Source organism: Tamandua tetradactyla, chromosome 20 (assembly GCF_023851605.1).
Source record: "Tamandua tetradactyla isolate mTamTet1 chromosome 20, mTamTet1.pri, whole genome shotgun sequence".
Classification (NCBI taxonomy): Eukaryota; Metazoa; Chordata; class Mammalia; order Pilosa; family Myrmecophagidae; genus Tamandua; species Tamandua tetradactyla.
Genome location: NC_135346.1, coordinates 62,207,327 through 62,232,184, shown reverse-complemented (window position 1 = coordinate 62,232,184; position 24,858 = coordinate 62,207,327). Strand labels below are relative to the sequence as shown.

The window sequence follows — 24,858 nt, the reverse complement described above, 5'->3', positions numbered from 1 at the left end:
CTCTGCTTGCTTCTTCCTCTTGGAGGACAAGATCAGAGACCTGAATAGTCAGGAAAGATCAAAGGGCCCATCAGGTAGCAGGACATGCTGACCAAGCAAAACAGAGCAAGTGATCATTACTTAATTTTATGACTCCTGTGACTCTTATTTAGTTCTTAAATTTTTTTTCTGCTTTCTTCTCAATCTTTGCCATTTCTTTGTTTGTTAGGAGTTATAAAAGCCCAAACACCCCTCCCACTGTGAACTGGTCTTGGAAAGTTTTTCTCTAGTTCCTTTATGATGCATCTTCAGTAACCTGACCTCTCCCCAAGATAAAGAGACTTGTTTCTCACTTTGATGTGGGATCCAGTGGGCATGACTATTGAAGACCCTGTTTTCCAATGATGACAATGTTTCCTTGTAACTTGTTAGCATGATCATGTTAGATAGTTTTTGGAATATTTCATTACTAATCTACTGCACCAACACCTAAATCTTTGAATTATTGTGGCTCATTGTTTTTCCGTTTTTAAAATTTGGCCTAGATATTCTCTACAGTATTTCTTTTTATTAATTTCATCTTTATTTTGTCAAAGTCTATGAAACCTTTATTAGAGTTTTTTGCTTTGTTAACTCTTATTCTATTTGAGATGTTGTAAGTTTAAAAAACTTACAGAGTCCCTCTTAATATCCCGCACATACAATTTTCCCTATTATTAACACTGCATTAGTGTGGTACATTTGTTAAAATTGATGAAGCAATATTACTATAATTATTGTATTAACTAAAGTTCCTACTTTACATTAGAGTTCACTGTTTCAGTTGTACAAACCTATGGTTGTTTTACAATTTTTATTCTATTAAACATATACAATCTAAAATTTCCCCTTTCAGTCTAATTCATATACATAATCCATGGCATTAATTACGTTCACAAATGCTGTGCTACCATCACCATTGACCATTATCAAAAGTTTTCCTTCACCCCAAACAGAAACAATACCAATTAAGTACTAATTCCCTATTCCCTGTCCCCACCTGGGCCCCTAGAAACATGAATTCTAATTTCTGCATCTATGTATTTACTCATTCTAATTGTTCCCTTTCAATGAGATAATACAATATTTATCTTTTTTGTGTCTGACTTATTCACTCAACATGATTTCTTCAAGGTTTAAGATTGAATAGTATTCCATTATGTGTGTGTATGTGTATATATATATATATATCACTTTTTGTTTATCCATTCATCTGTGGATGGCTTGGGTTGTTGCCATCTTTTGGCAACTGTGAATAATGCTACTATGAACATCACTGTAAATGTCTGTTCAAATCTTGCATTCAGTTATTTTGGGTTTATACTTAGAAGTGTGATTATTGGGTCATTTGGGAATTCCACACTTAACTTTCTGAGGAAGTGCCAAACTGTTTTCCACACTGGCTACTCCATCTTACGATACTGCCAACAATGGAACGAGTTCCTATTTCTCCACATCCTTTTTTTTTAAATAATCGTCATTCTGTGGGTGTGAAAGGGCTTCTCATTGTTGGTTTGATTTGCATTTCCCTAATGGTTAATGACATCAGGCATCTTTTCAGGTACTTTTTTGGCTATTTGTATATATTCTTTGGAGAAATGTCTATTCCAACTCTCTTGCCCATTTTTAAAATAGGGTTGTTGGCTTTTGGTTGCTGAACCTAGGAGTACTTTGTGTATTCTGGATATAATGTTCTTAGTTGATATGTGTTTTCTATATCCCTCTTCTGTTGGTTTTCTTCTTTTGTGGAGAATCCTTGTAATACACATAAACACTAATTTTGTTGATGTCCCATATATCTGTTTTTCTCTTTTGTGCGTGCTCTAGCTTTGGGTGTAAAGTCTAAGAAGCCATTGCCTAACAGAAAGTCCTGAAGATGCTTTCCCACATTTTCTTCTAGGAGTTTTTATTTCTGACTCTTATACTTAGGTCTTTGATCCATTTTGCATTGATTTTCATATATGATGTGAGGTAGGGATCTACCTACATTTTTTTTTGCATATGAAGATCCAGTTTTCTCATTTGTTGAAGAAAGCATTGTTTCCCAAGTGAATGGGGCCAGATCCCTTGTCAAAAGTTAGTTGGCCATAGATGGAAGAGTTGATTTCTGAGGTCTTAATTTGATCCCTTTGCTCTATATTCTATATTTCTAGTGTTTTTATTTTTTAATTTTTAATACCACTTATTCCCCCCACCCTCATTATTGACCCCCTAGTATTGGTGTGGTACATTTTTTAATTTTAATGAGATATATCCATATACCAAACCAGTTATCCAAAGTATACAATTACTGGCTCACAGTATCATTGTAGAGTTCTGCATACAACTCCCGATCAATTTTCGAACATTTTCATTACCACAGAAAAGAGAATAGAAAAGGAAACCTAAATGTTCCCATACTCCTTAGTATCCCATTATTGACTCATAGTATAGATGTAGCACATTTGTTATTGTTGATGAAAGAGTATTAAAATATTGCTGTTACTTTTAGTCCATAAGCACCATGGAATTTGGATTACTGTGGTTTTGCAGTAAGCTTTAAGACAGGAAGTGTGCATCCTCCAACCTCATTCTTCTTTGTCAAGATGGCTTAGGTTATTTTTGGCCCCTTACCCTTTCATATAAATTTGATAATTGGCTTTTCTATTTAGGTAAAAAAGACTTGGAATTTTTATTAAGATTGCATTGACTATTTAAGTAGCTTTCAGAAGAACTGACATCTTAACAATAATTAGTCTTCTTGTTCTTGAACATGGAATATCTTTTTTTTTTAAGTGTTTTAATATAATTTTATTGAGATATATTCATCCACCATACCATTCATCCAAAGTATACAATCAAGTGGCTCATAGCATCACATAGGTCACCATAATCGATTTTAGAACATTTTCAGTATAGAAAAAACAAAAGAAAAAGAAAACCCAAAACTTCCCATACCACTTATTCCCCCCACCCCCATTATTGAGCCCCTAGTATTGGTGTGATACTTTTGTTTCTGTTAATGAAAGAGTATTAAGATATTACTGTTAACTCCAGACCATAGTTTGCAATAGGTACATTTTCCCCCATGTGCCATGCTAATAGTAACTCCTTGTAATAGTGCCATACATTTATTCTAGTTCATGAAAGGAATTTTTAATATTTGTACTGTTAATCACGGTCATCATCCTCCACGAGATTCACTGTGTGAACATGGAATATCTTTAAATTTAGTTAGATATCTTTGGTTTCAAAGAACCAACTTTTTATTTTGTCAATTATCTTGATTTTTTAAATTCTCTATTTGTCGCTTTCTTGCTTCTGCTAGGTTTGGCTTTAGTTTTCTTTTCTTTCTCTGTAGATCCTCTGGTTGTGAGATAATGTCTCTTATTTGAGTTCTTTATTCTTTTCTAATATAAGCATTTATAGCTATAAATTTTCCTCTCAGCACTGCCTTTGTTGCATCCCATAAGTTTTGTTATGTTGTCTTTTCATTTTCATTCACGTCATGATATTTCCAAATATCCCTTTTAATTTCTTCTTTAATCCATTGGTTCTTCAAGAGTACATCGTTTAATTTCCACATATTTGACGAATTTCTTCTCTCTCTGTATTGATTGATCATTTGTTTCCATTCTGGTCAGAGAAGATACATTCCATGATTTCAGTATTTTTTAATTTCTTGAGCCTCGTTTTATGATGTAATATAGGGTTGATCTTGGAGAATGATCCAGGTGCACTAGGGAAGAATGCGTGATGTGCTGCTGTTGGGTGAAGTGTTTTGCAAATGTCTTTTAGGTCTAGTTGGTTTAGAGTACCACTAACTCCTCTATTTCCTTATTGATCTTATGTCTAGGTGTTCTCTCTATGATTTAAAGTAGGATGCTAAAATCTCCTACTGTTTATATAGAACTATGTATTTCTTTGTTTGAATCTGTTAATATTAGCTTTGTATATCTTGAGGCTCTGCCATTCAGTGTATACATATTTATAACTATTAGGTCTTCTTTTTGAATTGTCCCCTTTATAAGTATATACAGACCTTTGTACCTTATAACAGGTTTTGAATTGAACTGTTTTACCTCATAATAAATTTGGCTACACCAGCTCTCTTTTGGTTACTATTAGCATGGCATATTTTTCCCATCCTTTCACTTTCAACACTGTTTGTGTGTTTAAACTTAAGTTGAGTCTTGTAAACAGCATACAGTTCGTTCATGCTTTTTTATTCATTGTCCTATTATTTGCCGTTTAACTGATGTATTTGATCCATTTTCATTTAAAGTAGCTACTGATAATCCAGGGATTTCATTTGACATTTTTCTATTTTGTCTTTGTGTTGTAGTTTGCTAGCTGCTGGAACGCAATATACCAGAAACTTAACAGCTTTTGAAAAGGAGAATTTAATAAGTTGCAAGTTAATAATTTTTAGGCCATGAAATGTCCCAATTAAAGGAAGTCTATAGAAATATCCAATCAAAGGTATTCAGGGAAAGACTCTGTCATCGTCAGGTTCATGTGTCAACTTGGCCAGGTAGTGGTGCTCATTTGGCCAGGCAAGTGTTGGCCTGCCTGTTGCTATGACGACATTTCATGGACTTAAATCATGATTATGTCAGCTGCATCCACATCTGATTGCATTTGTTATCAGATAAGGGGAATGTCTTCTGTAATGAGTGATTCTTAATCTAATCACTGGAAGGCTTTTAAGGAGGATTCAGAAGAGACAGACTCTCTTCATTCCTGCTTCAGCCGGCGAGCCTCTCCTGTGGAGTACATTGCGGACCTTCATTGGAGTTGTCAACTTCACAGCATGCCCTAGGGATTTTGGACTCTACGTTCCCATGGTTACGTGAGATACTTTTAAAAATTTTATATCCACATTTATTTCCTGCTGATTCTGTTTCTTTAGAGAGCCCTAGCTAATAGATACCTTGATTCGAGACAGTCAGTGAAGCCCAGTGTTTCTCTCTCAAGTGGAAAGGCATATGGCAGACACGATCAGGTTTCTCTCTTGGCTCAAAGGACACATGGCAAACACCGCATCATCTGCTAGCTTCCTCTCCATCTGCCCTGGAGGCATTTTTCTTCTTCATCTCCAGCTGGAAGAGCAGATGGCGAACACGGCATCATCTGCTAGCTTATTTTCCAGCTCCCTGGGAGGCATTTTCCTTCTTCATCTCCAAAATTCTCTGGCTGGTGGACTCTGTGCTTCAAGGTACTGTGGCATTCTCTGCTCTCTCAGTATCTCCCCTTTTCTCCAAAATATTTTCTCTTTTAAGGATTCCAGTAAACTAATCAAGACCCACCTAGAATAGGCAGAGACTCATTGCCACCAATCCAGTTTAACAGCCATTCTTGATTGTGTCACATCTCCAGGGAGATGATCTAACTAAAGTTTCAAACATGCAGTACTGAATAGGGATTAGAAGAAATGACTGCCTTTATAAAATGGGATTAGGATTAAAACATGGCTTTTCCAGGGTACGTACATCCTTTCAAACTGGCATGCGTTGTCTCACACCTTTTTATGACCCTTATTTCTTCATTAATGCCTAGTTTCATATTTATTTGATTCTTTGTATTGGACCATTTTGAGTCCTTTCTCATTTCTTTCTGAATATATGCAGTTCATACATATTTTTTGTTACAATGGAATGTAAATTTAACATCCTAAATTTATAGCAGTCATGTTTGATTTGATACTAACCTAATTTGGGGAGCATATGCATTCAATAGCCCTATACCCCTCCCTTCTCCCATCTTCTCATTCTACTTGTTACATATTATTTCTTTATATATTGTGTGCCCCAAGCTAAAGATTTATCATTACTTTTTTATGCCATTGTATTTTAGAAACTGTCAGGAGTAAAAAATAAAAAGAAGGAAAATTAAAAATACAATACAATAGTACTAGTACTTATAATTACTCATGTGTTTATTTTAGTGGAGGCCTTTTTATCTTTATTTCACTTCAATCCATTGTCTATTGTCCTTTTGTTTCAGTCTGAAGAACTCCCTTTAGCATTCTTGTAGGGCAGGTTTAGTGGTAATTAACTCTCTCAGATTAATCTCTCCCTTACATTCAAAGTGTCTCATCAGATTAAAATTATTGGTTGGTGGTAGTTTTCTTTCAGCACTTCAATTATTTTTCCCATTTCCTTCTTGTCTTCATAGCTTCTGGTAAGAAATCAACCTTTAAACTTATTGGTGTACCCTTTATTTACATAACATATTGTTATTGTTGTTTTCTTGCATCTTTCAGTACTCTGCCCTTGTCCTTGGTGTTTGACAGTTTATGTTTCTGGGCATGGGTCTTATCAACTTTAACCATTTTTGGGGTTCATTGGGCTTCTTCAGGAGGTATACTGATATTGATTTTGTTTAATTTGGGAAGCTTTCTGCCATGATTTCTTGGAATAGTTATGCTTCCCCTTTCTCTCTTCTATCACTTCTATTTTTTTAAGTGTTTAAATCTCTACCTCTTTTGAAGTTTTTATATTGTATATCATCGTGTTCCTCATATCATTAGTACTTTCTCCATATTTTCTTTTATCTCCTTGAGCATATTGAAGGTGATTTGCAAAGAATCTTTTGTCCCTCATGTCCAAACTCTCACCTTCTTTGTTGATGGTTTCTGCATTTTTTTTATTAATTAAAAAAAAATTAACTAACACAACATTTAGAAATCATTCCATTCTACATATGCAATCAGTAATTCTTAATATCATCACATAGGTGTATGTATGATCATCATTTCTTAGTACATTTGCATTGATTTAGAAAAAGAAATAGCAAGACAACAAAAAGAGAAATAAAATGATAATATAGAGAAAAAAATAAAAATAAAAAATACAAAAAATATATATTAAAAAACAAAACAAACAAACAAAAAAAACTATAGCTCAGATGCAGCTTCATTCAGTGTTTTAACATAATTACGTTACAATTAGGTAGTATTGTGCTGTCCATTTTTGAGTTTTTGTATCCAGTCCTGTTGCACACTCTGCATCCCTTCAGCTCCAATTACCCATTATCTTACCCTATTTCTAACTCCTGATGGTCTCTGTTACCAGTGACATATTCCAAGTTTATTGTCAAATGTTCGTTCACATCAGTGGGACCATACAGTATTTGTCCTTTAGTTTTTGGCTAGTCTCACTCAGCATAATGTTCTCTAGGTCCATCCATGTTATTACATGCTTCATAAGTTTATTCTGTCTTAAAGCTGCATAATATTCCATTGTATATATATACCACAGTTTGTTTAGCCACTCTTCTGTTGATGGACATTTTGGCTGTTTCCATCTCTTTGCAATTGTAAATAATGCTGCTATAAACATCGATGTGAAAATTTCCATTTGTGTCTTTGCCTTAAGTCTTTTGAGTAGATACCTAGCAATGGTATTGCTGGGTCGTATGGCAATTCTATATTCAGTTTTTTGAGGAACCGCCAAACTGCCTTCCACAGTGGTTGACCCTTTGACATTCCCACCAACAGTGGATAAGTGTGCCTCTTTCTCCGCATCCTCTCCAGCACTTGTCATTTTCTGTTTTGTTGATAAGGGCCATTCTGGTGGGTGTGAGATGATATCTCATTGTGGTTTTGATTTGCATTTCTCTGATGGCCAGGGACATTGAGCATCTCTTCATGTGCCTTTTGGCCATTTGTATTTCCTCTTCTGATAGGTGTCTGTTCAAGTCTTTTTCCCATTTTGTAATTGGGTTTGCTGTCTTTTTGTTGTTGAGTTGAACAATCTCTTTATAAATTCTGGATACTAGGCCTTTATCTGATATGTCATTTCCAAATATTGTCTCCCATTGTGTAGGCTGTCTTTCTACTTTCTTGATGAAGTTCTTTGATGCACAAAAGTGTTTAATTTTGAGGAGCTCCCATTTATTTATTTCCTTCTTCAGTGCTCTTGCTTTAGGTTTAAGGTCCGTAAAACCGCCTCCAATTGTAAGTTTCATAAGATACCTCCCTACATTTTCCTCTAACTGTTTTATGGTCTTAGACCTAATGTTTAGATCTTTGATCCATTTTGAGTTAACTTTTGTATAGGGTGTGAGATACGGGTCCTCATTCATTCTTTTGCGTATGGATATCCAGTTCTCTAGGCACCATTTATTGAAGAGACTGTTCTGTCCCAGGTGAGTTGGCTTGACTGCCTTATCAAAGATCAAATGTCCATAGATGAGAGGGTCTATAACTGAGCACTCTATTTGATTCCATTGGTCGATATATCTATCTTTATGCCAATACCATGCTGTTTTGACCACTGTGGCTTCATAATATGCCTTAAAGTCCGGCAGGGTGAGACCTCCAGCTTCGTTTTTTTTCCTCAGGATACTTTTAGTAATTCGGGGCACCCTGCCCTTCCAGATAAATTTGCTTATTGGTTTTTCTATTTCTGAAAAAAAAGTTGTTGGGATTTTGATTGGTATTGCATTGAATCTGTAAATCGATTTAGGTAGGATTGGCATCTTAACTATATTTAGTCTTCCAATCCATGAACACGGTATGCCCTTCCATCTATTTAGGTCTTCTTTGATTTCTTTTAACAGTTTTTTGTAGTTTTCTTTGTATAGGTCTTTTGTCTCTTTAGTTAAATTTATTCCTAAGTATTTTATTCTTTTAGTTGCAATTGTAAATGGGATTCGTTTCTTGATTTCCCCCTCAGCTTGTTCATTGCTAATGTATAGGAACACTACAGATTTTTGAATGTTGATCTTGTAACCTGCTACTTTGCTGTACTCATTTATTAGCTGTAGTAGTTTTGTTGTGGATTTTTCCGGGTTTTCGATGTACAGTATCATATCGTCTGCAAACAGTGATAGTTTTACTCCTTCCTTTCCAATTCTGATGCCTTGTATTTCTTTTTCTTGTCTAATTGCTCTGGCTAGAACCTCCAACACAATGTTGAATAATAGTGGTGATAGTGGACATCCTTGTCTTGTTCCTGATCTTAGGGGGAAAGTTTTCAATTTTTCCCCATTGAGGATGATATTAGCTGTGGGTTTTTCATATATTCCCTCGATCATTTTAAGGAAGTTCCCTTGTATTCCTATCCTTTGAAGTGTTTTCAACAGGAAAGGATGTTGAATCTTGTCAAATGCCTTCTCTGCATCAATTGAGATGATCATGTGATTTTTCTGCTTTGATTTGTTGATATGGTGTATTACATTAATTGATTTTCTTACGTTGAACCATCCTTGCATACCTGGGATGAATCCTACTTGGTCATGATGTATAATTCTTTTAATGTGTTGCTGGATTTGATTTGCTAGAATTTTGTTGAGCATTTTTGCATCTGCATTCATTAGAGAGATTGGTCTGTAGTTTTCTTTTTTTGTAATATCTTTGCCTGGTTTTGGTATGAGGGTGATGTTGGCTTCATAGAATGAATTAGGTAGCTTTCCCTCCACTTTGATATTTTTGAAGAGTTTGAGCAGAGTTGGCACTAATTCTTTCTGGAATGTTTGGTAGAATTCACATGTGAAGCCGTCTGGTCCTGGACTTTTCTTTTTGGAAAGCTTTTGAATGACTGATTCAATTTCTTTACTTGTGATTGGTTTGTTGAGGTCATCTATTTCTTCTTGAGTCAAAGTTGGTTGTTCATGCCTTTCTAGGAACTTGTCCATTTCATCTACATTGTTGTATTTATTAGCATAAAGTTGTTCATAGTATCCTGTTATTACCTCCTTTATTTCTATGGGGTCAGTGGTTATGTCTCCCCTTCCATTTCTGATCTTATTTATTTGCGTCCTCTCCTTCTTTTTGTCAGTCTTGCTAAGGGCCCATCAATCTTGTTGTTTTTCTCATAGAACCAACTTCTGATCTTACTGATTTTCTCTATTGTTTTAGTGTTCTCAATTTCATTTATTTCTGCTCTAATCTTTGTTATTTCTTTCTTTTTGCTTGGTTTGTGGTTAGTTTGCTGTTCTTTCTCCAGTTCTTCCAAGTGGACAGTTAATTCCCGAATTTTTGCCCTTTCTTCTTTTTTGATATAAGCATTTAGGGCAATAAATTTCCCTCTTAGCACTGCCTTTGCTGCATCCCATAGGTTTTGATATGTTGTGTTTTCATTTTCATTTGCCTCGAGATATTTACTAATTTCTCTTGTAATTTCTTCCTTGACCCACTGGTTGTTTAAGAGTGTGTTGTTGAGCTTCCACGTATTTGTGAATTTTCTGGCACTCTGCCTATTATTGATTTCCAACTTCATTCCTTTATGATCTGAGAAAGTGTTGTGTATGATTTCATTCTTTTTAAATTTGTTGAGACTTGCTTTGTGACCCAGCATATAGTGTGTCTTTGAGAATGATCCATGAGCACTTGAGAAAAAGGTGTATCCTGCTGTTGTGGGGTGTAATGTCCTATAAATGTCTGTTAAGTCTAACTCATTTATTGTAATATTCAAATTCTCTGTTTCTTTATTGATCTTCTGTCTAGATGTTCTGTCCATTAATGAGAGTGGTGAATTGAAGTCTCCAACTATTATGGTAGATGTGTCTATTTCCCTTTTCAGTATTTGCAGTATATTCCTCACGTATTTTGGGGCATTCTGGTTTGGTGCATAAATATTTATGATTGTTATGTCTTCTTGTTGAATTGTTCCTTTTATTAGTAGATAGTATCCTTCTTTGTCTCTTTTAACTGTTTTGCATTTGAAGTCTGCTTTGTTGGATATTAGTATAGCTACTCCTGCTCTTTTCTGGTTGTTATTTGCATGAAATATCTTTTCCCAACCTTTCACTTTCAACCTATGTTTATCTTTGGGTCTAAGATGTGTTTCCTGTAGACAGCATATAGAAGGATCCTGTTTTTTAATCCATTCTGCCAGTCTATGTCTTTTGATTGGGAAATTCAGTCCATTAATTTTAGTGTTATTACTGTTTGGGTAATACTTTCCTCTACCATTTTGCCTTTTGTATTATATATATCATATCCTATTTTCCTTCTTTCTACACTATTCTCCATACCTCTCTCTTTTGTCACATACAAGGTTTCCCTTGTATGTGATGGATTGTTTTTCTCTTGCTGCTTTCAAGATCCTCTCTTTCTCTTCGACCTCTGACATTCTAACTAGTAAGTGTCTTGGAGAACGCCTATTTGGGTCTATTCTCTTTGGGGTGTGCTGCACTTCTTGAATCTGTAATTTTAGGTCTTTCATAAGAGTTGGGAAATCTTCAGTGATAATTTCTTCCATTAGTTTTTCTCCTCCTTTTCCCTTCTCTTCTCCTTCTGGGACACCCACAACACTTATGTTTGTGCGCTTCATATTATCATTCAATTCCCTGATCCCCTGCTCAAAATTTTCCATTCTTTTCCCTATAGTTTCTGTTTCTTTTTGGATTTCAGATGTTCCATCCTCCAGTTCACTAATTCTAACCTCTGTCTCTTGAAATCTACCATTGTAGGTTTCCATTGTTTTTTTCATCTCTTCTACTGTATCTTTCATTCCCATAAGTTCTGTGATTTGTTTTTTCAGACTTTCCATTTCTTCTTTTTATTCATTCCTTGCCTTCTTCATGTCCTCCCTCAATTGATTGATTTGGTTTTTGAAGAGGTTTTCCATGTCTGTTTGTATATTCAGAATTAGTTGTCTCAGCTCCTGTATCTCATTTGAACTATTGGTTTGTTCCATTGACTGGGCCATATCTTCAATTTTCCTGGTGTGATTTGTTATTTTTTGCTGGCGTCTGGATATTTAATTACCTTAATTAGTTTATTCTGGAGATTGCTTTCTTATCCTGCCCAGTATGTGGCGTTTGTCTGTCTGCGGGTCCCACCAGCAAAATATATTGTGGCTCCTTTAACTTTGGAAGGCTCTCCCTGCTCGGGGCGTGGTGGAGACAGAGGAAAGGTTGTAGGCTGGTTTTAATGGCTTCAAATTGCGAAGCCCTGGGATCTGAATTCCTTGAGAGAGGGATTCCGCCTGAGTTGCGTTTCACCCCTCCTGTGGGGAAGGTTCAGGTGGTAGACAGCCCTGAAAGCAGTCTGTTTCTGCGTTTGGCGCCGTTACAGCCTGTGTAATCCCGGTGCCGAGTCCAGAGGCAACCAAGCCTCCATAGAAACAGCCGCAGAAGGCTCTGTTTCGCCCCCTTTCCTCTTTTTCAGTTAGCCCAATAGACGACTTCTGCCCCGATCAGTTTCGCCTGAGCTGGGGGCCTATTTTCAGTAGTCAGAATTTGTTCTTTAATGCCACTATTCGTGTTTGGTCAGACTCAGTCCCTGCTACTGTTGGAGACTCCCTCCTTTCCCTCCAGGAAGCCGCATGTGGGGTAGGGGCGCCGACCGCCGGCCTCCGCGGCTTGGGAAAGTGTGCGCGGCTTGGGAAACTCACTGTTACGGAGTCTTGTAGCCGGTCCAGCTGGTCCAGACTGGGGTATGCTGTATGTCCGGTCTCTGTTGTGGCTCCGGGAGCTGTTCTGTACTGTTTCTGGTTATTTAGTAGTTTCTCTGGGGGACGAACTAAAACACGCGCACCTTACTAAGTCGCCATCTTGGCCCCTTCCTGGGTTTTCTTAACCTAATATTTATAAAAGTGTATCTGTTAATTACCACCACTAAATTTTATCATTGAAAGAAAATAAGATGGTTAATTTTTTTGTGTATATGTTACCACAATAGAAATAATTAAAGACAGAACTACAGAACACAAAGTGTCAAATCTGATGTAAACTAGGGAATGTGGTTAAAAAATTAATAAAGGTACCACACTAATGAAAAATGTTAATAATAGAGAAAACTGCGTGTGATGAGAACTCTGTACTGTCTGCATGACTTATGTGTAAACCTACAACTACTCCCATAAGAAAAGACAAAAATAATCAAATACATGTAACCCAGTTTTGGTGAGATTTATTTCTGAAGAAAAATATTTTGCGAAGTTTGAAGTAAGTGATATTCTCTTATTTTTAAGAATTACTCTCTAAAGAATGTATCCCTAGTATTCACTTGGAAGTTTTAAGTTCTAATTTCCTTATTAAACATAACATTCCCAAAATCGACATGTACGTTTCTACTCAGCGAGTGCATCATCATGCGTGTCACGCTCAGGTTGTCTGAGAAGTGTAGGGACAGTGTCTTCTGGTGTCTCTTTGTGTCTTTAAGTGGAAGACACAGGATGGAATCTGGACACTGAGGAGAACAAGGAGCAGAGAGATGACCATAGTGACCGTCCATTTGTGGCCCAAAGGACACCATAACTGCAAATAACATGCTCTGTAGAAGCCTTTATTTTGGTCTCTGGACATCTGGGAAATTTTAAGTGTTTCTTAAGGTCATTCATGTTTACAGCTCTGTACTTCCTGCCTGTAGGACATAGAATGTCTGAAAGTGATCTTGAAGTGATCCTGATCAGGTACGTGGTGCAGAGGGGCATGTTCTCCATTTCGTTCCCAATTCAGTGTTTGACAGGGTTACTATGACTCCCATCTTCTCCTTATGGTGAAGCATTTGGAAGTGACGGTAAAGATCACGTGAGCCTTCAGAGGAGAAAAAAGGATTATGTTTGCACATATCATACAGTTGTGGTGGTTAGGAAAGCACTGGCTGGACAACGTGTTTGCTGTTTGCTGAATTCATAGCATACAGTTTGTGATCAAGCCCCTCCAGGGTTTTTTCTACCTCCCACCTGTACAGCAATGAATATCCTTGTCAGCAACCACAGCGATACTCCATAAGTACCGCTGCCAAAGAACAGTAGATGTATTTCTGTGACTCAGTGGTATCTTACACTTAACATATTTGCCCGTTTGATATTTGTACATTTCAGAAAGGTTGCTTTTCTTGGAACTCATTAAATGGAAAAGGTGCTCTCCCTCCCTTTGCACTTGTCAGTTGGGGTCTCATATTGTCAACTGTTGCCATGGAGTCAACCCACCCCCTCACCTGTCACCTGTAAACCCCATGGTGGTTTATGCTGTCCGTGATTGTGCTTTTAATAGGATATGATGAAATGGAAAGGGAATAATATTTCTACACTAATATATTTAAACAAAGTATGGGTTGTTATTTCATGATGTAGATTATATGATAAGGCAGGCAGAGTGCAAAGATCCAGCAGGTGAGCCCTCTTTCAGTAAATGGTAGTCCTTTCTGCAGGGGTGGGGGAGCCTGGAGTAAAGAACTGAGCTGAATATCCGTTGAAGTGAGGGAAGGAAGAAATGCAGTTCTTAGTTGTGTACTTTTATCTAATAATTTTTATTATCTGTTTTAAATATGGCTTACACTAGAAAGGGTATATTAATGAACTGATTCAGACACATGTTTATGGGACATAAACATACATATGCTAATGTCTCATGTGCAAGTATTACTTACTGGACTAGGGTGGGATCTGTATGATGTGGAGAGTGTTATAACACCAGGTGTAAACATTATCCTGGTGCTTCTTTACCATGGGTCCAAGATGGGCACTGAGCTCAGCTGTGCTAAGGGTGCACATGTGTGTTGATTATGGTTGTTGGGGTTAAGGTGACTGTGTCCCCCTAGTTTTTGAGAAAGAGTAACAAGCAGTTGATCAACTGTGCAGTATCTGTTTTATAAATTCATACATAGTGGTTTTAGAACAGTGTTCTACCTTTCTTCATGCATTTCTAATTGTGAGCCAAGAATACTAGTTTTTAATATTCTTGCATTATTGTAGAAAATTATAGGATGGCATAATTTTAAATATCTTTGAAAACATAACTGAACCCTCCTCAATATAAGAAGTAAAATATAAGGCAATGTGTGGGCTTTTCGTTTTTGGCATCTCATACAGGTGAATGTTTTCAAAACCTTTCATACAAATGGATAAAGTAATTATACAACATCCAAGGAAATTAGCACAAGAAAATAATTGTAAAACTTCCGTGAAATTTTTACAAAGGGTTCTTGTGTGGAGATGTTTTGATTATGACTCAAGGGGGATTATCTTTATTATTAAAGCTTAAGTATTTTTCAAGGGATGAGAAGGTATCCGTGTATTAAGCAAAGTCTCAAGAAAGTGATAACTGTGTACTCATTTAATGCTCCCTTATTACTACTATAAAGTGTAGAAAAGTGTTTTTATCCTCCTGATAATTGAGAGCTTGCATTGGCAATTCCCTTTTCAGATGAAAAGAGCTTACATGAGGCATCTCGGTGTTGGAAATTGAACTAGGAGGTAGCAGGGTCCAATTTGAGAAGATGCAGTTCAAAAGACTTGTCTTAGAATAATGGTCACCCAAAGATGTCTAGTTCTTAATCCATTTGGAGCCTCCATATAAGATACAGCACTGCTGACCCCTTGATTTCAGCTCAGTGAGATACATTTCAGAATTTTACAACCAGAATTGTAAGATGGTAAATTCCTGTGACTTTCAGCCACTAAATTAGTGGTAACTTACTACACCAAGAACAATGAAACATGAGATTGCATTGTCATATCCCATGGGGAGATTCATTAAAATAGTTTGATATTAATGTAGTCTTTTGTCCTTTCATTCACAAGCAACAAAATTAAGTAAATCTACTGATGAAATTCTACCACTTCTTCCATGCACATTTTTAGGGAGTAAGCCAGAAGAACAAAATCACAGAAAAGATGTAATGAATGTAAGAATTGATTTCTCAGTTATCTATTCTGTAGTTTGTATTCCTGTTAACATAAATCTTAACTTTAGTTCAGCTCTACAACCAAGCATGACTTTTTTTTTTAATGTCCTCTACCATTCTGATGCTTAATATAGGGAGGAAAGATAAAATTGGACAGGATTGCTTTCTAAGGCCAGAGGCTCAGGTACGACAGGAGTATAGATAACTGACTGTAATTGTGTAAGTATTGATGTTTTTCATAAACATGCCATTTGGTGAATAAAATAGTGCTGAGGATTAAATTTTAAGCATTTATCAGAGCTAGTCAGGGTTAATGAATAATTGGGTTATATAAAAATGATGATGGTCATGATGATTTTTACTGTGCAAGAAAGAACATTGATGACATGAGATCTTTTATTTTGTTCTGCTTCCAGAATTACAAAATATACTTCCTCTTGCCATGAAGATGAGCACAGCATCCACTGATGTTTATGTTCCAACTTATGTTGGGAAATAAATGTCTTATTTCCCAAGCTGGCATTGGAATCTCAGCAAACACCATCCTCCTTCTCTTCCGCGTCTATACTCTCCTTCTTAATCACAGTCCTAAACCCACTGACCTGACCACCGGTCACTTGGCCCTCATCCACATAGTGATGCTCCTCAACGTCATCATTTTGATGTCTCCAGACCTGTTTGAGTCACTGAATTTTCGGAATGATGTTAAATGTAAGACACTTTTCTTCGTGAGCAGGGTGATGAGGGGCCTCTCCATCTTCACCACCTGCCTCCTGAGCGTGCTCCAGGCCATCACCATCAGCCCCAGCTCCTCCTGGTTGGCGACATTTAAACATAAATCCAAAAGGTTCATCTTCCATATCTTAATCTTCATCTGGTCCCTCAGTTTGTCTTTCAGTAGTAACGTGATCTTTTACACTGTGACTTCTTCCAACATGACCAATAGCAATCTTCTGATTCTCAGTAAATATTGTTCACTTTTCCCCATGAAATCCATCATCACGAGTCTCTCTTTCATTATGACAATATTCAGGGATGTGTCTTTTGTAGGAATTATGGTCCTCTGTAGCATGTACATGGTGATTCTGTTGGACAAGCATCAGAGGCAGTCCAAGCACCTTTACAGCATGAGTATTTCCTTGAGACCCTCTCCAGAGAAAAGGGCCACCCAGACCATCCTGCTGCTGGTGAGTTTCTTTGTGGTCTTGTACTCGGTGGACTTTATTATCTCATGTTCCTCAATCCTGTTATGGGAGTATGACCCCATCGTCCTGGGTGTCCAGAGTTTCATGGTCAATGTCTATGCCACTGTCAGTCCTTTTGTGCTAATCAGTTCAGATAAAAGAATAATCAGCGCTTTGCAAAGTATGTGGTTAGAAGTGCCGTTGATTTTAACAAGGCGGTGATGAAAATAACTGGGTTCAAACAGATGCTGATGCCACCAGTTAAACGGTTGAAGTAGCACAGGATTTGCTATCCTATTTAACTCAAACATACCTAACTACACTTGGAAGGTATCTAAATTTTTAGACAACTATTATTCAGTTCAGTGCCCACTTACTATTCTTGTAAGTTTTCAAGCTTCTTACACTGTAATTTTGATTCTCAGAACATATACGGGAAAACTTTTCTTTCTTTGTAAGGTGTACTCATTAGACACCCCTGTTGGTATACATAACTTTCAATGTTTTAATTTAGAAAATATTTTACCCTTATTCATTACAGTTATTTTGCTAAGTTATACAGTTCTAACTTGAATATTAATTTCTCTCAGGCCTCTTATATTTTACTACTCTGTTTTATGGGTTCTACTAAGATAATGGTGATTTTACCATCACCTTTGCAGATTATCTCTTTCTCTTTCATGGATTTTAAGCTTTTTTCTTCTCTTTTCTGCTATACATGTTACTTTTACTTCTGTTTGTGTGTTTGTCTATTATGCACATCTGAATTCATGGCTGTCTTTCAATTTTAGACATTTATAAATCATTATTTCTGTTCTAATTTTCATGGTTTAGTATATATTCCCTTATCCTTGCACCTCAATAAGTAGCGTTTATTCATTTTCATTCTAGTTTTCATATATTTATAACTATATTCATATTTTCTATTTATCTTTCTCTACAGCATTTTGTCTAGATTCATTCACCTCAATCTTCAGGTCACACTACTCTTATCAGCCTGTTCTAATATAATTTTTAACCCATATATATTACATAGAAATTATTTGTTATATGTTATAATTGTTTAATTTGTATTTCAGTGTTTTCCAAATACAGTTTTAAGTTTATATTTTATTGCTGGTTCCACTTTGCTTGGATATCACATTTCACTTTGTATTTGACTAAGTTTACTAGTTGATAAAACACATACCATACAATAAATAGCATGGCTTCAACTCAGGAATTTATTGGCTCATGGTTTCAGAAGCCAGATTTGCTTTCTCCTGGGGAGTGTATCTTAAGTGTTTGGCATGCAATGTTGGGAGTTCCTTAGCTTTTCTATCACATGGTGATGTTCAAGGCAGCAACGTCTCCTTTCTCTTCTAGATTACCTTGACTTCCAGCTTCTTAATGCTCCCTTTGGCTTTTTTTCCTGTTAACAATTTCTTTTGCTTATAAGGACCTCAGTAATTCTGGATTAAGGCCCCACCCTCATGCAGATTGGTCACCTTTACTGACAACATCTTCAAAGATCTTGTTTACGAATGAGTTCACACCTACAGGACTAAAATGATCATGGTTTTTGGGGAGACATGATTCATTCAATCCCCAGCAGTATTATTTTTAACATTTCAAACATTAACTAATGACTGAAGTTCTTGTAATGACTAAATTCTTATGACTCTTTTTCTTAATGCCTCGTTTCTTTGCACTTCTTAATTTATAATCTGGGTCTCACATTGGAAGTTCTTAATCCCTGGGGTATGGCTATTTTGCATATGTCTTGTTTTTTTTTCCAGTTACCCTGGAGTATTTGCATAGACAACCCATACAAGTGTGGGATCCTTGTGATTGGCCGGTCTCCTGAGGGGCACTGTAAGTTCTATTTGATTATTCCTTAGATCCTTCTCTTGATTTACTTCTACTCCTGGAAGTTCTGTTTTTCCCTGACAACACTGTTAGGAAATTTAAAGACTCCTATAATCTTGAAAGTGTTTTTAATTGTTTGCATTCTAAGAGTTTTTGAATATTTATTTTTTTGAAGGACAGTTGTCCTCATTATATACCTAGTAAAGCATTTAATACCTAGTAAACATTTAACGTACATATTTTCTGCAAGGCATTAGGTGGGCGACAGCCTCACCAAATTCCATAATAGATGATATAATAATAATATGGTGGTTGTGTTTTTTAATACTTGAAAAATAGTTTTATGATTTAACCAAATTTATGAACTATCAATCTTATATTTTAGTGTACAGTATCAGCATATGACCAGAATTAATATTTTCTGATAACGTTAAGCTAGTAAATAGTAGATTCATTTTCTGAATGCAGATCTTTTGATTCAAAACACTAGCCTGAATCCTTAGCACTTCAGACTCCATAAAGAAATGTCAGTTTGGAATTTTCTTTGGAAATTTATTTGAAATAATCTTAAATGAAATTTGCATGGCTAGAAATTGGTTCTTGGTTACAACTTAGTTGATAGTTTCTTTTGTCATTTCACGGTGGGCAGAAAATATTTTCTGTAGGATTTCTGCTTTAACGTTTTTCTTTTGTATTTTTAAGTAAAGTTTATCCTCTAATTGTTGAGTAAAATTGTGATTAATTTATCTGCCTAACCTGTCAATCTTTTTTTCTGTCAATCTTTTCAATAAAGTTTTTTTTAACATTATTCATGCCCAATAAATTGTTTTCATAGTTTTAAGATCACCTCATATGATTGTAAATATGCCAAGTACCCTTATTTGCTATGGCTTTTTTTGTTATGTATTTTAACCTCTCATATATTAAGGGCACTATTTAATAGCCTAGAATAGTTCCTCACATATTGCTACATATAAATTTACTCTTATTAATTTATATTTTGATCTGTTGATATTATTCTTAAGTTACAATGATACTCTGCATTTTCTCTTATTAAAACATTTTGTGTGTGGTTGAAACGAAAACTCAAGTTCAGCCTGCTATTTGACAAAATCTAAAGTCCAATGGCACAATTTCCTAATTTATCTTACACTCAGTACCTCAATTTTCTGATCAAATGATGAGTGGAGGACACAGTAGGTATAGTCATTTCCCCCATCCTGCAAAAGAGGACCCTAAGACTTACAGACATGCATTGATTGCCCAAATGCTTCATTCCTCCATATGGTTCTTCCTTATTCTTCCACCTCTGTTACTATACAATCTAGAAACATAGAATAATACAAATTAGAAATATATTCCTACACATGCGCAATGCAGAATCGTGAAAAAATAATACATGTGAGGATGTACATATGAAGAAATCCGTTACATGAAAAGGCATATAATAAGTAAAGAAAGTACAATAATCAGAATTATATTAAAAACTTTCCACCTAGAATACCCAAACTCAGATGGTTTATCTGGTGAATTGTACCTCATATTTAATGAATAGTTAATATTATTTCTTCTCAAATACTTTAAAATTAAGAGAGTAGGGAACATGTCCCATTCATTCCCTGCATTCAGTAGTATCCTCATAACAAAGCCAGAAAAGTTATCACAAGAAAACTACAGAATATTTTTCAGGACTGTATTCACAGTGCTCAACCAAATGATTGCAAACCAAATCCAGCAATGTGTAAAGTAATTTATACCGAATGTCCACTTGCTGTTCATCCCAGGATGCACCACACTTGGTTTAACATTTAGAAATAATCATATTAATTGAATAAAATACAAATAGCACATGATTCTCTCAGTAGATACAGAAAAAAAGTGACAAAATTCAACACCCATTCATGATAAAACTTCTCAACAAAAGAGAAGTAGAAGTGTAAATCCCCCTAGCCTGATTAAGCGAATATGAAAAACAAGAAATACCATCATAGTAAATGATGAAAGGCTGAATGCTTTATTCCTACAAATGGTAAAAAGACATGTGTATTCATTTTTACCACTTCTCTTCAATATTGTACTATAAGTTTTTAGCTACAAAAATCATATACAATAAATAAGAAAAGAATAAAAGGACTTCAGATTGAAATGGAAATGGTAAAAATGTCTTGTATTGTAGTTGGCATAATCCTATATATAAAATATTCCTAAAGAAGTCACTTAACAACATGCTGGGACTAATAAAAAGCTCAGTAAACACATAGGATGCAAGATAAATATACAAAGATCACTTGTCACAATTATAATCTGAAAATGAAATTAAGAAAACAGATTCACTCTTATTGTAGTGAAGAAAATGAAATACAAGTAAATTTAACAAAAGATGCTCAAGACTTGTATATTGTAAGCTACAAAACGTTACTGAAAGTAATGGAAGAAGATATAAATGAAAAAACATACAACAAAGGAGGCAGGATGACAGAGTGGGGAACTCCAGGAAATAGTTTGTCCTCTAAAGTTGCTAGTAAACAGCCAGGAATTGTCTGGAAAAAACCAAGGGCTCTGGAGACCAGAAGAATACTGTACAGGATTCAGGGAAGAGCAGAAGGAAGACACTGGTAAGCTGTGGTGAAGTGCTGTGAATAGATCTCTCTATCCTCTGGAGGCTGGTGCCCCACCCACCCAGCTGCCTATCTCAGGATCCAGTGCCTGGATGGAAATGAAAGTCCTTCTTCCTAAGAATGGGTGGTGGGCCACAGCCAAATACTGATTGCCACTCTTGATTAGCAAAGCTGGAATGCTGGGTCTTGGCTGTGTGAGGAGAGCTATAGATTCAACTAGCCCAGGACAAAAACTAGCCGACAATCTCTGTCTCAAATCTGTCCTTGGTGGGGTGGAAGCAGGGTGATTGACAAGCATCAGCACAGATAAATCTACAATGCAGACAAACTGGGAGCTGTGAGATCTATAGTAGGCCCACCCCCAGATTCTTTCCTGTAAGGGTAGAAGGAAGGAGGCAAGGCTAATGACAAAAACAGCAACAAAAAATCCCAATGGTTTCTGGAAAAGAGGTGTGCCCCAAGAAAAAGGGCACATAAAGATGAGTATCAACTCTGGCTCTTGACTGGCAAACCCAGGGCTGGGGATTGGTTCTAAGAAGGATCTTTTCTTTCCCTTTCTTTGTTATTTTCTATTTATTTATTTATTATTTAGCAGGCCTTTTCAGTCCTGCCCCAGGAAAGGGTGGAATTGAGGAATGACTGAAAGGCAAAGCAACTAATCAGGTGAGACAGATAAATCCTTAAAAGGCATAACTTCCCCAAGGAAAGGGGGGAACAGGGCCCAGTGCAAGTGTCCACTCTTACTGAAAGATTGGACCACAGGGGCTGGAATATCAGCAGCAATTTCTACAGAAAGCAGAGACCAGCCTGTCTCAAACATGCAACATGCAAAAAGTGGAGCCTATCCTGTCTCAAACAACATTCCTGGCACAGGGAAATGGGGGACTACTTGAAAAGCCTGTAATGTTCCCAACCTGCAGAAACAGGAGGTTTCCCCCCCTCAAAAAAAAAAAAAAAGTGGGCAGTGGAGTGGGTGTGTGGCAAGGCCCAGCACAGGCAGTGACCCTAAGAGCTGGAAAACAAAAGCCATTTAAGGTTGCTTTCAGCCTCTGTCTCAGCCAGGCAGGGACAGGGTCTGGGGAGAATTGAAGGCACAGCACCATGTGACACCTGTGAGAAGCAGCAGGCTGACAAGCACCATCTGCTGGGCAGGACAGGAAAATCACAGACTTAAGAGGCTTCACAGGAAAGACTGGCACCCGGCTGGGTGTCATCCCCATGGATGCTGATCACACCGCCTTCATGAGACCTGGTCTTATCTTGTCTGGGATGACCTGACTGAAGTCGATCCTGTCTGGGGAGAAGCTCTTCTCAGAGCCAGACCTCGAGGTAAAAGTTGCTACAGGTAATGAAAAGAGTACTAAAAATATATAGAGTCAAAAAACAAAACAAATAGGAGAACAACATTCCCTGAGAAGAAAGAAGGAAGAGGGAAGCTTTGTCCTGGGGGTAAAGCAACTGCACACACAAAAATGGGCAATCTCAAAAAAATTCCGTATACACAGGCAAGAATCAGAAAAATAAGAGCTGAAAAAATCTGATCTGTGAAACAGAAGCTATTCTAGAAGTCTAGAATAAGTTGAGCCAAATGTAAAAAAAAAAATAAAGAACAAAGCCAACCAACAAGAAAACCCTAGGTAAAATAGCGAAAACGATGTCCTGAATAAACTAATGCTTATTACGAAGCTACAGTGGTTAAAACAGCATGGTATTGGCAAAAGGATAGACATGTTGACCGTGAATTTGAATTGAGAGTTCAGAGATAAATCCTCATATCTGTGGTCAGTTCATATTTGGCAGGGCTCCCAGTTACTGAACTGGGAATGGATCATCTCTTCAACAGGTGGTGGTAGGAGAACTGGATATCCACATGCAGAAGAATGAAAGAGGGCCACTTTCTCACACCTTACACAAAAATTCATTCAGAGAGAGGGAAGGTGGTCATGTAGGGAGTCGAAGGATTTAGTCCGTCCTCCAGGGTAGCTAGTACATAGCCAGGAACTGTCTGAAACAACCATTGGGGGAGCTTTGGAGACAAGCCACACATTGTATACCAGCAGGCCTGAGTGGAAGAGTAAGACTGATAAATTGCAGCAAATAGTGGTAAGTAAACCCTCCCACGATGTGGAGATTAGTGCCCTTCTCCCAGTGGCACAGCGGTTCCCTCGAGAGTCACTCCCTGGTGGGAGGCAGAAGCCATCCTTCTTAGGATTCGGGGAAGGGGACCATGGCCAGGCACCAGTTGCAGATTTGATTAATGAATTTGGACTGCTGGATTCCAGTTCTGAGCACAGATAAATTTATAATGCCTCCAAGAAAGAAACTGGGAGTTCTGTTTCAACCCTGTGCCCAGCTGAAGAAGCAGGGCTGATAGAAGGACAGAGGCTTCTGGAGTTGGGTAAATTTAGTTTGGTCAAAGATGGCTCTTTGCCAAGAAAAGGGGCCCACCAATTCTGATTCTTGTTTGGTGAATCTGGGGTACTAGAATCCAGTTCTGAGAAGAGCTACATATTTTTAAGCAGCCCATAAAAGAAAACATCCAGCAGTCTGTGTTTTCATCACTTCCCCAGGCCGGATGGAAGTAGGGTTGACATAGCAGATGTTAGTGGTAGTTCCCTGAAGAGTGGATCTTCCCAAGAAAACGTGGGCAGGGCCCAGTGCAAGTGGCAGCTGCTATTTAGAGAATTTAGATCCCAAGGGCAAAGATAACAGAAAGTTCTGACCTACAAAAAGCAGAGCCCGGCCTTTTGTCTCAAACAGACACGGGCAGGAACAGAAGTGGGGTTGCCTGAGAGCCACTACAACTTTTCTGACCTGCCTCCTTCCAAAGAAAAAGGGGAGGTAAGCAAGGCCTAGTACAGGCCATGACAATTACTTAGAGAATTCATACCTGTGGGGGCTGGAAAAACTGACACAGTTTTAGTCTGCTTTCTCTTTTGCAGCCTCAGTTTCAGCCATACCCCCTGCAGGGACAGAGTCAGTGGAGAATTAAAGGCACCTTGCCACCTCAGGCCTGTGGTAGCAGCTGGCTGAAGAGTGCCACCTGCTTGGTAGGACAGGAAAAGCACAGAATGAGGAAACTTTATAGGGAAGACTGTGACCCTGCTGCATCTCATCCCCAGGGAATCTTGGTACTGATCTGCTTTCTCATTGTGAGTCCTGGACTGTTTTGTCTGGGAAAAACTGACCGAGGCCCCTCCTCCCAGGACCAGCCTTCCATTAAAAGTCACTAAGGGTAATGAAAGAAGTGTTAAAAACATACGGAGGCAAATAAAAAAAAAACAGAAGAGATCAAATTCCCTAAAGAGGAGGACGGAAGAGAAAGCTTTTTCTCTGGAGATGAAACATGCACAAACAGGACAATCACAAAAATAATTCCTCACATGCAGGACAAAACAAGAAATGAAAATATTTTGATCAGTTAAACACAAGTTATGCTAGTGAGGTCTAGAATAAGTTGAAGAGTTGTTCTAGAAATAACTAGAATAGTTAGAGCATAAAGCCAATCAACAAGGAAATTCTAGGCAAGAGAGAAAAAGCAATCTCCGTAATGAACTAATAAGGAAAATCACATGCCTAGACACCGAAAATAATAATAGTACAAGCCACACTAAGAAGCATGAAT

The 24,858-nt window shown here is 37.2% G+C and overlaps 1 protein-coding gene and 1 long non-coding RNA gene across 9 annotated transcripts in view; one reads left to right on the top strand and one right to left on the bottom strand.

Moving 5' to 3' along the window:
* LOC143664233 (olfactory receptor 14C36-like) overlaps nucleotides 1–24,858 on the top strand; it is a 97,832-nt gene that overhangs the window by 8,570 nt on the left and 64,404 nt on the right. Inside the window, exons 4-5 of one of the 8 annotated variants that reach the window (XM_077137900.1) lie at nucleotides 16,000–16,770; nucleotides 18,546–19,253. The exons of 6 other annotated variants lie outside the window; for them this stretch is intronic. In XM_077137900.1, coding sequence (XP_076994015.1) covers nucleotides 16,051–16,770; nucleotides 18,546–18,647 — 822 coding nt within the window. In that variant the 5' untranslated portion in view covers nucleotides 16,000–16,050 and the 3' untranslated portion in view covers nucleotides 18,648–19,253. Of the gene's footprint in view, nucleotides 1–15,999; nucleotides 17,135–18,545; nucleotides 19,254–24,858 lie in introns of those variants that run through there. One more of the 8 variants, XM_077137899.1, reaches the window with a different exon arrangement.
* Nucleotides 1–24,858, bottom strand: part of LOC143664234 (uncharacterized) — a 61,086-nt gene that overhangs the window by 13,272 nt on the left and 22,956 nt on the right. Inside the window, exon 3 of the long non-coding RNA XR_013166386.1 lies at nucleotides 19,862–19,939. This is a non-coding gene — a long non-coding RNA (uncharacterized LOC143664234). The remainder of the gene's footprint in view (nucleotides 1–19,861; nucleotides 19,940–24,858) is intronic.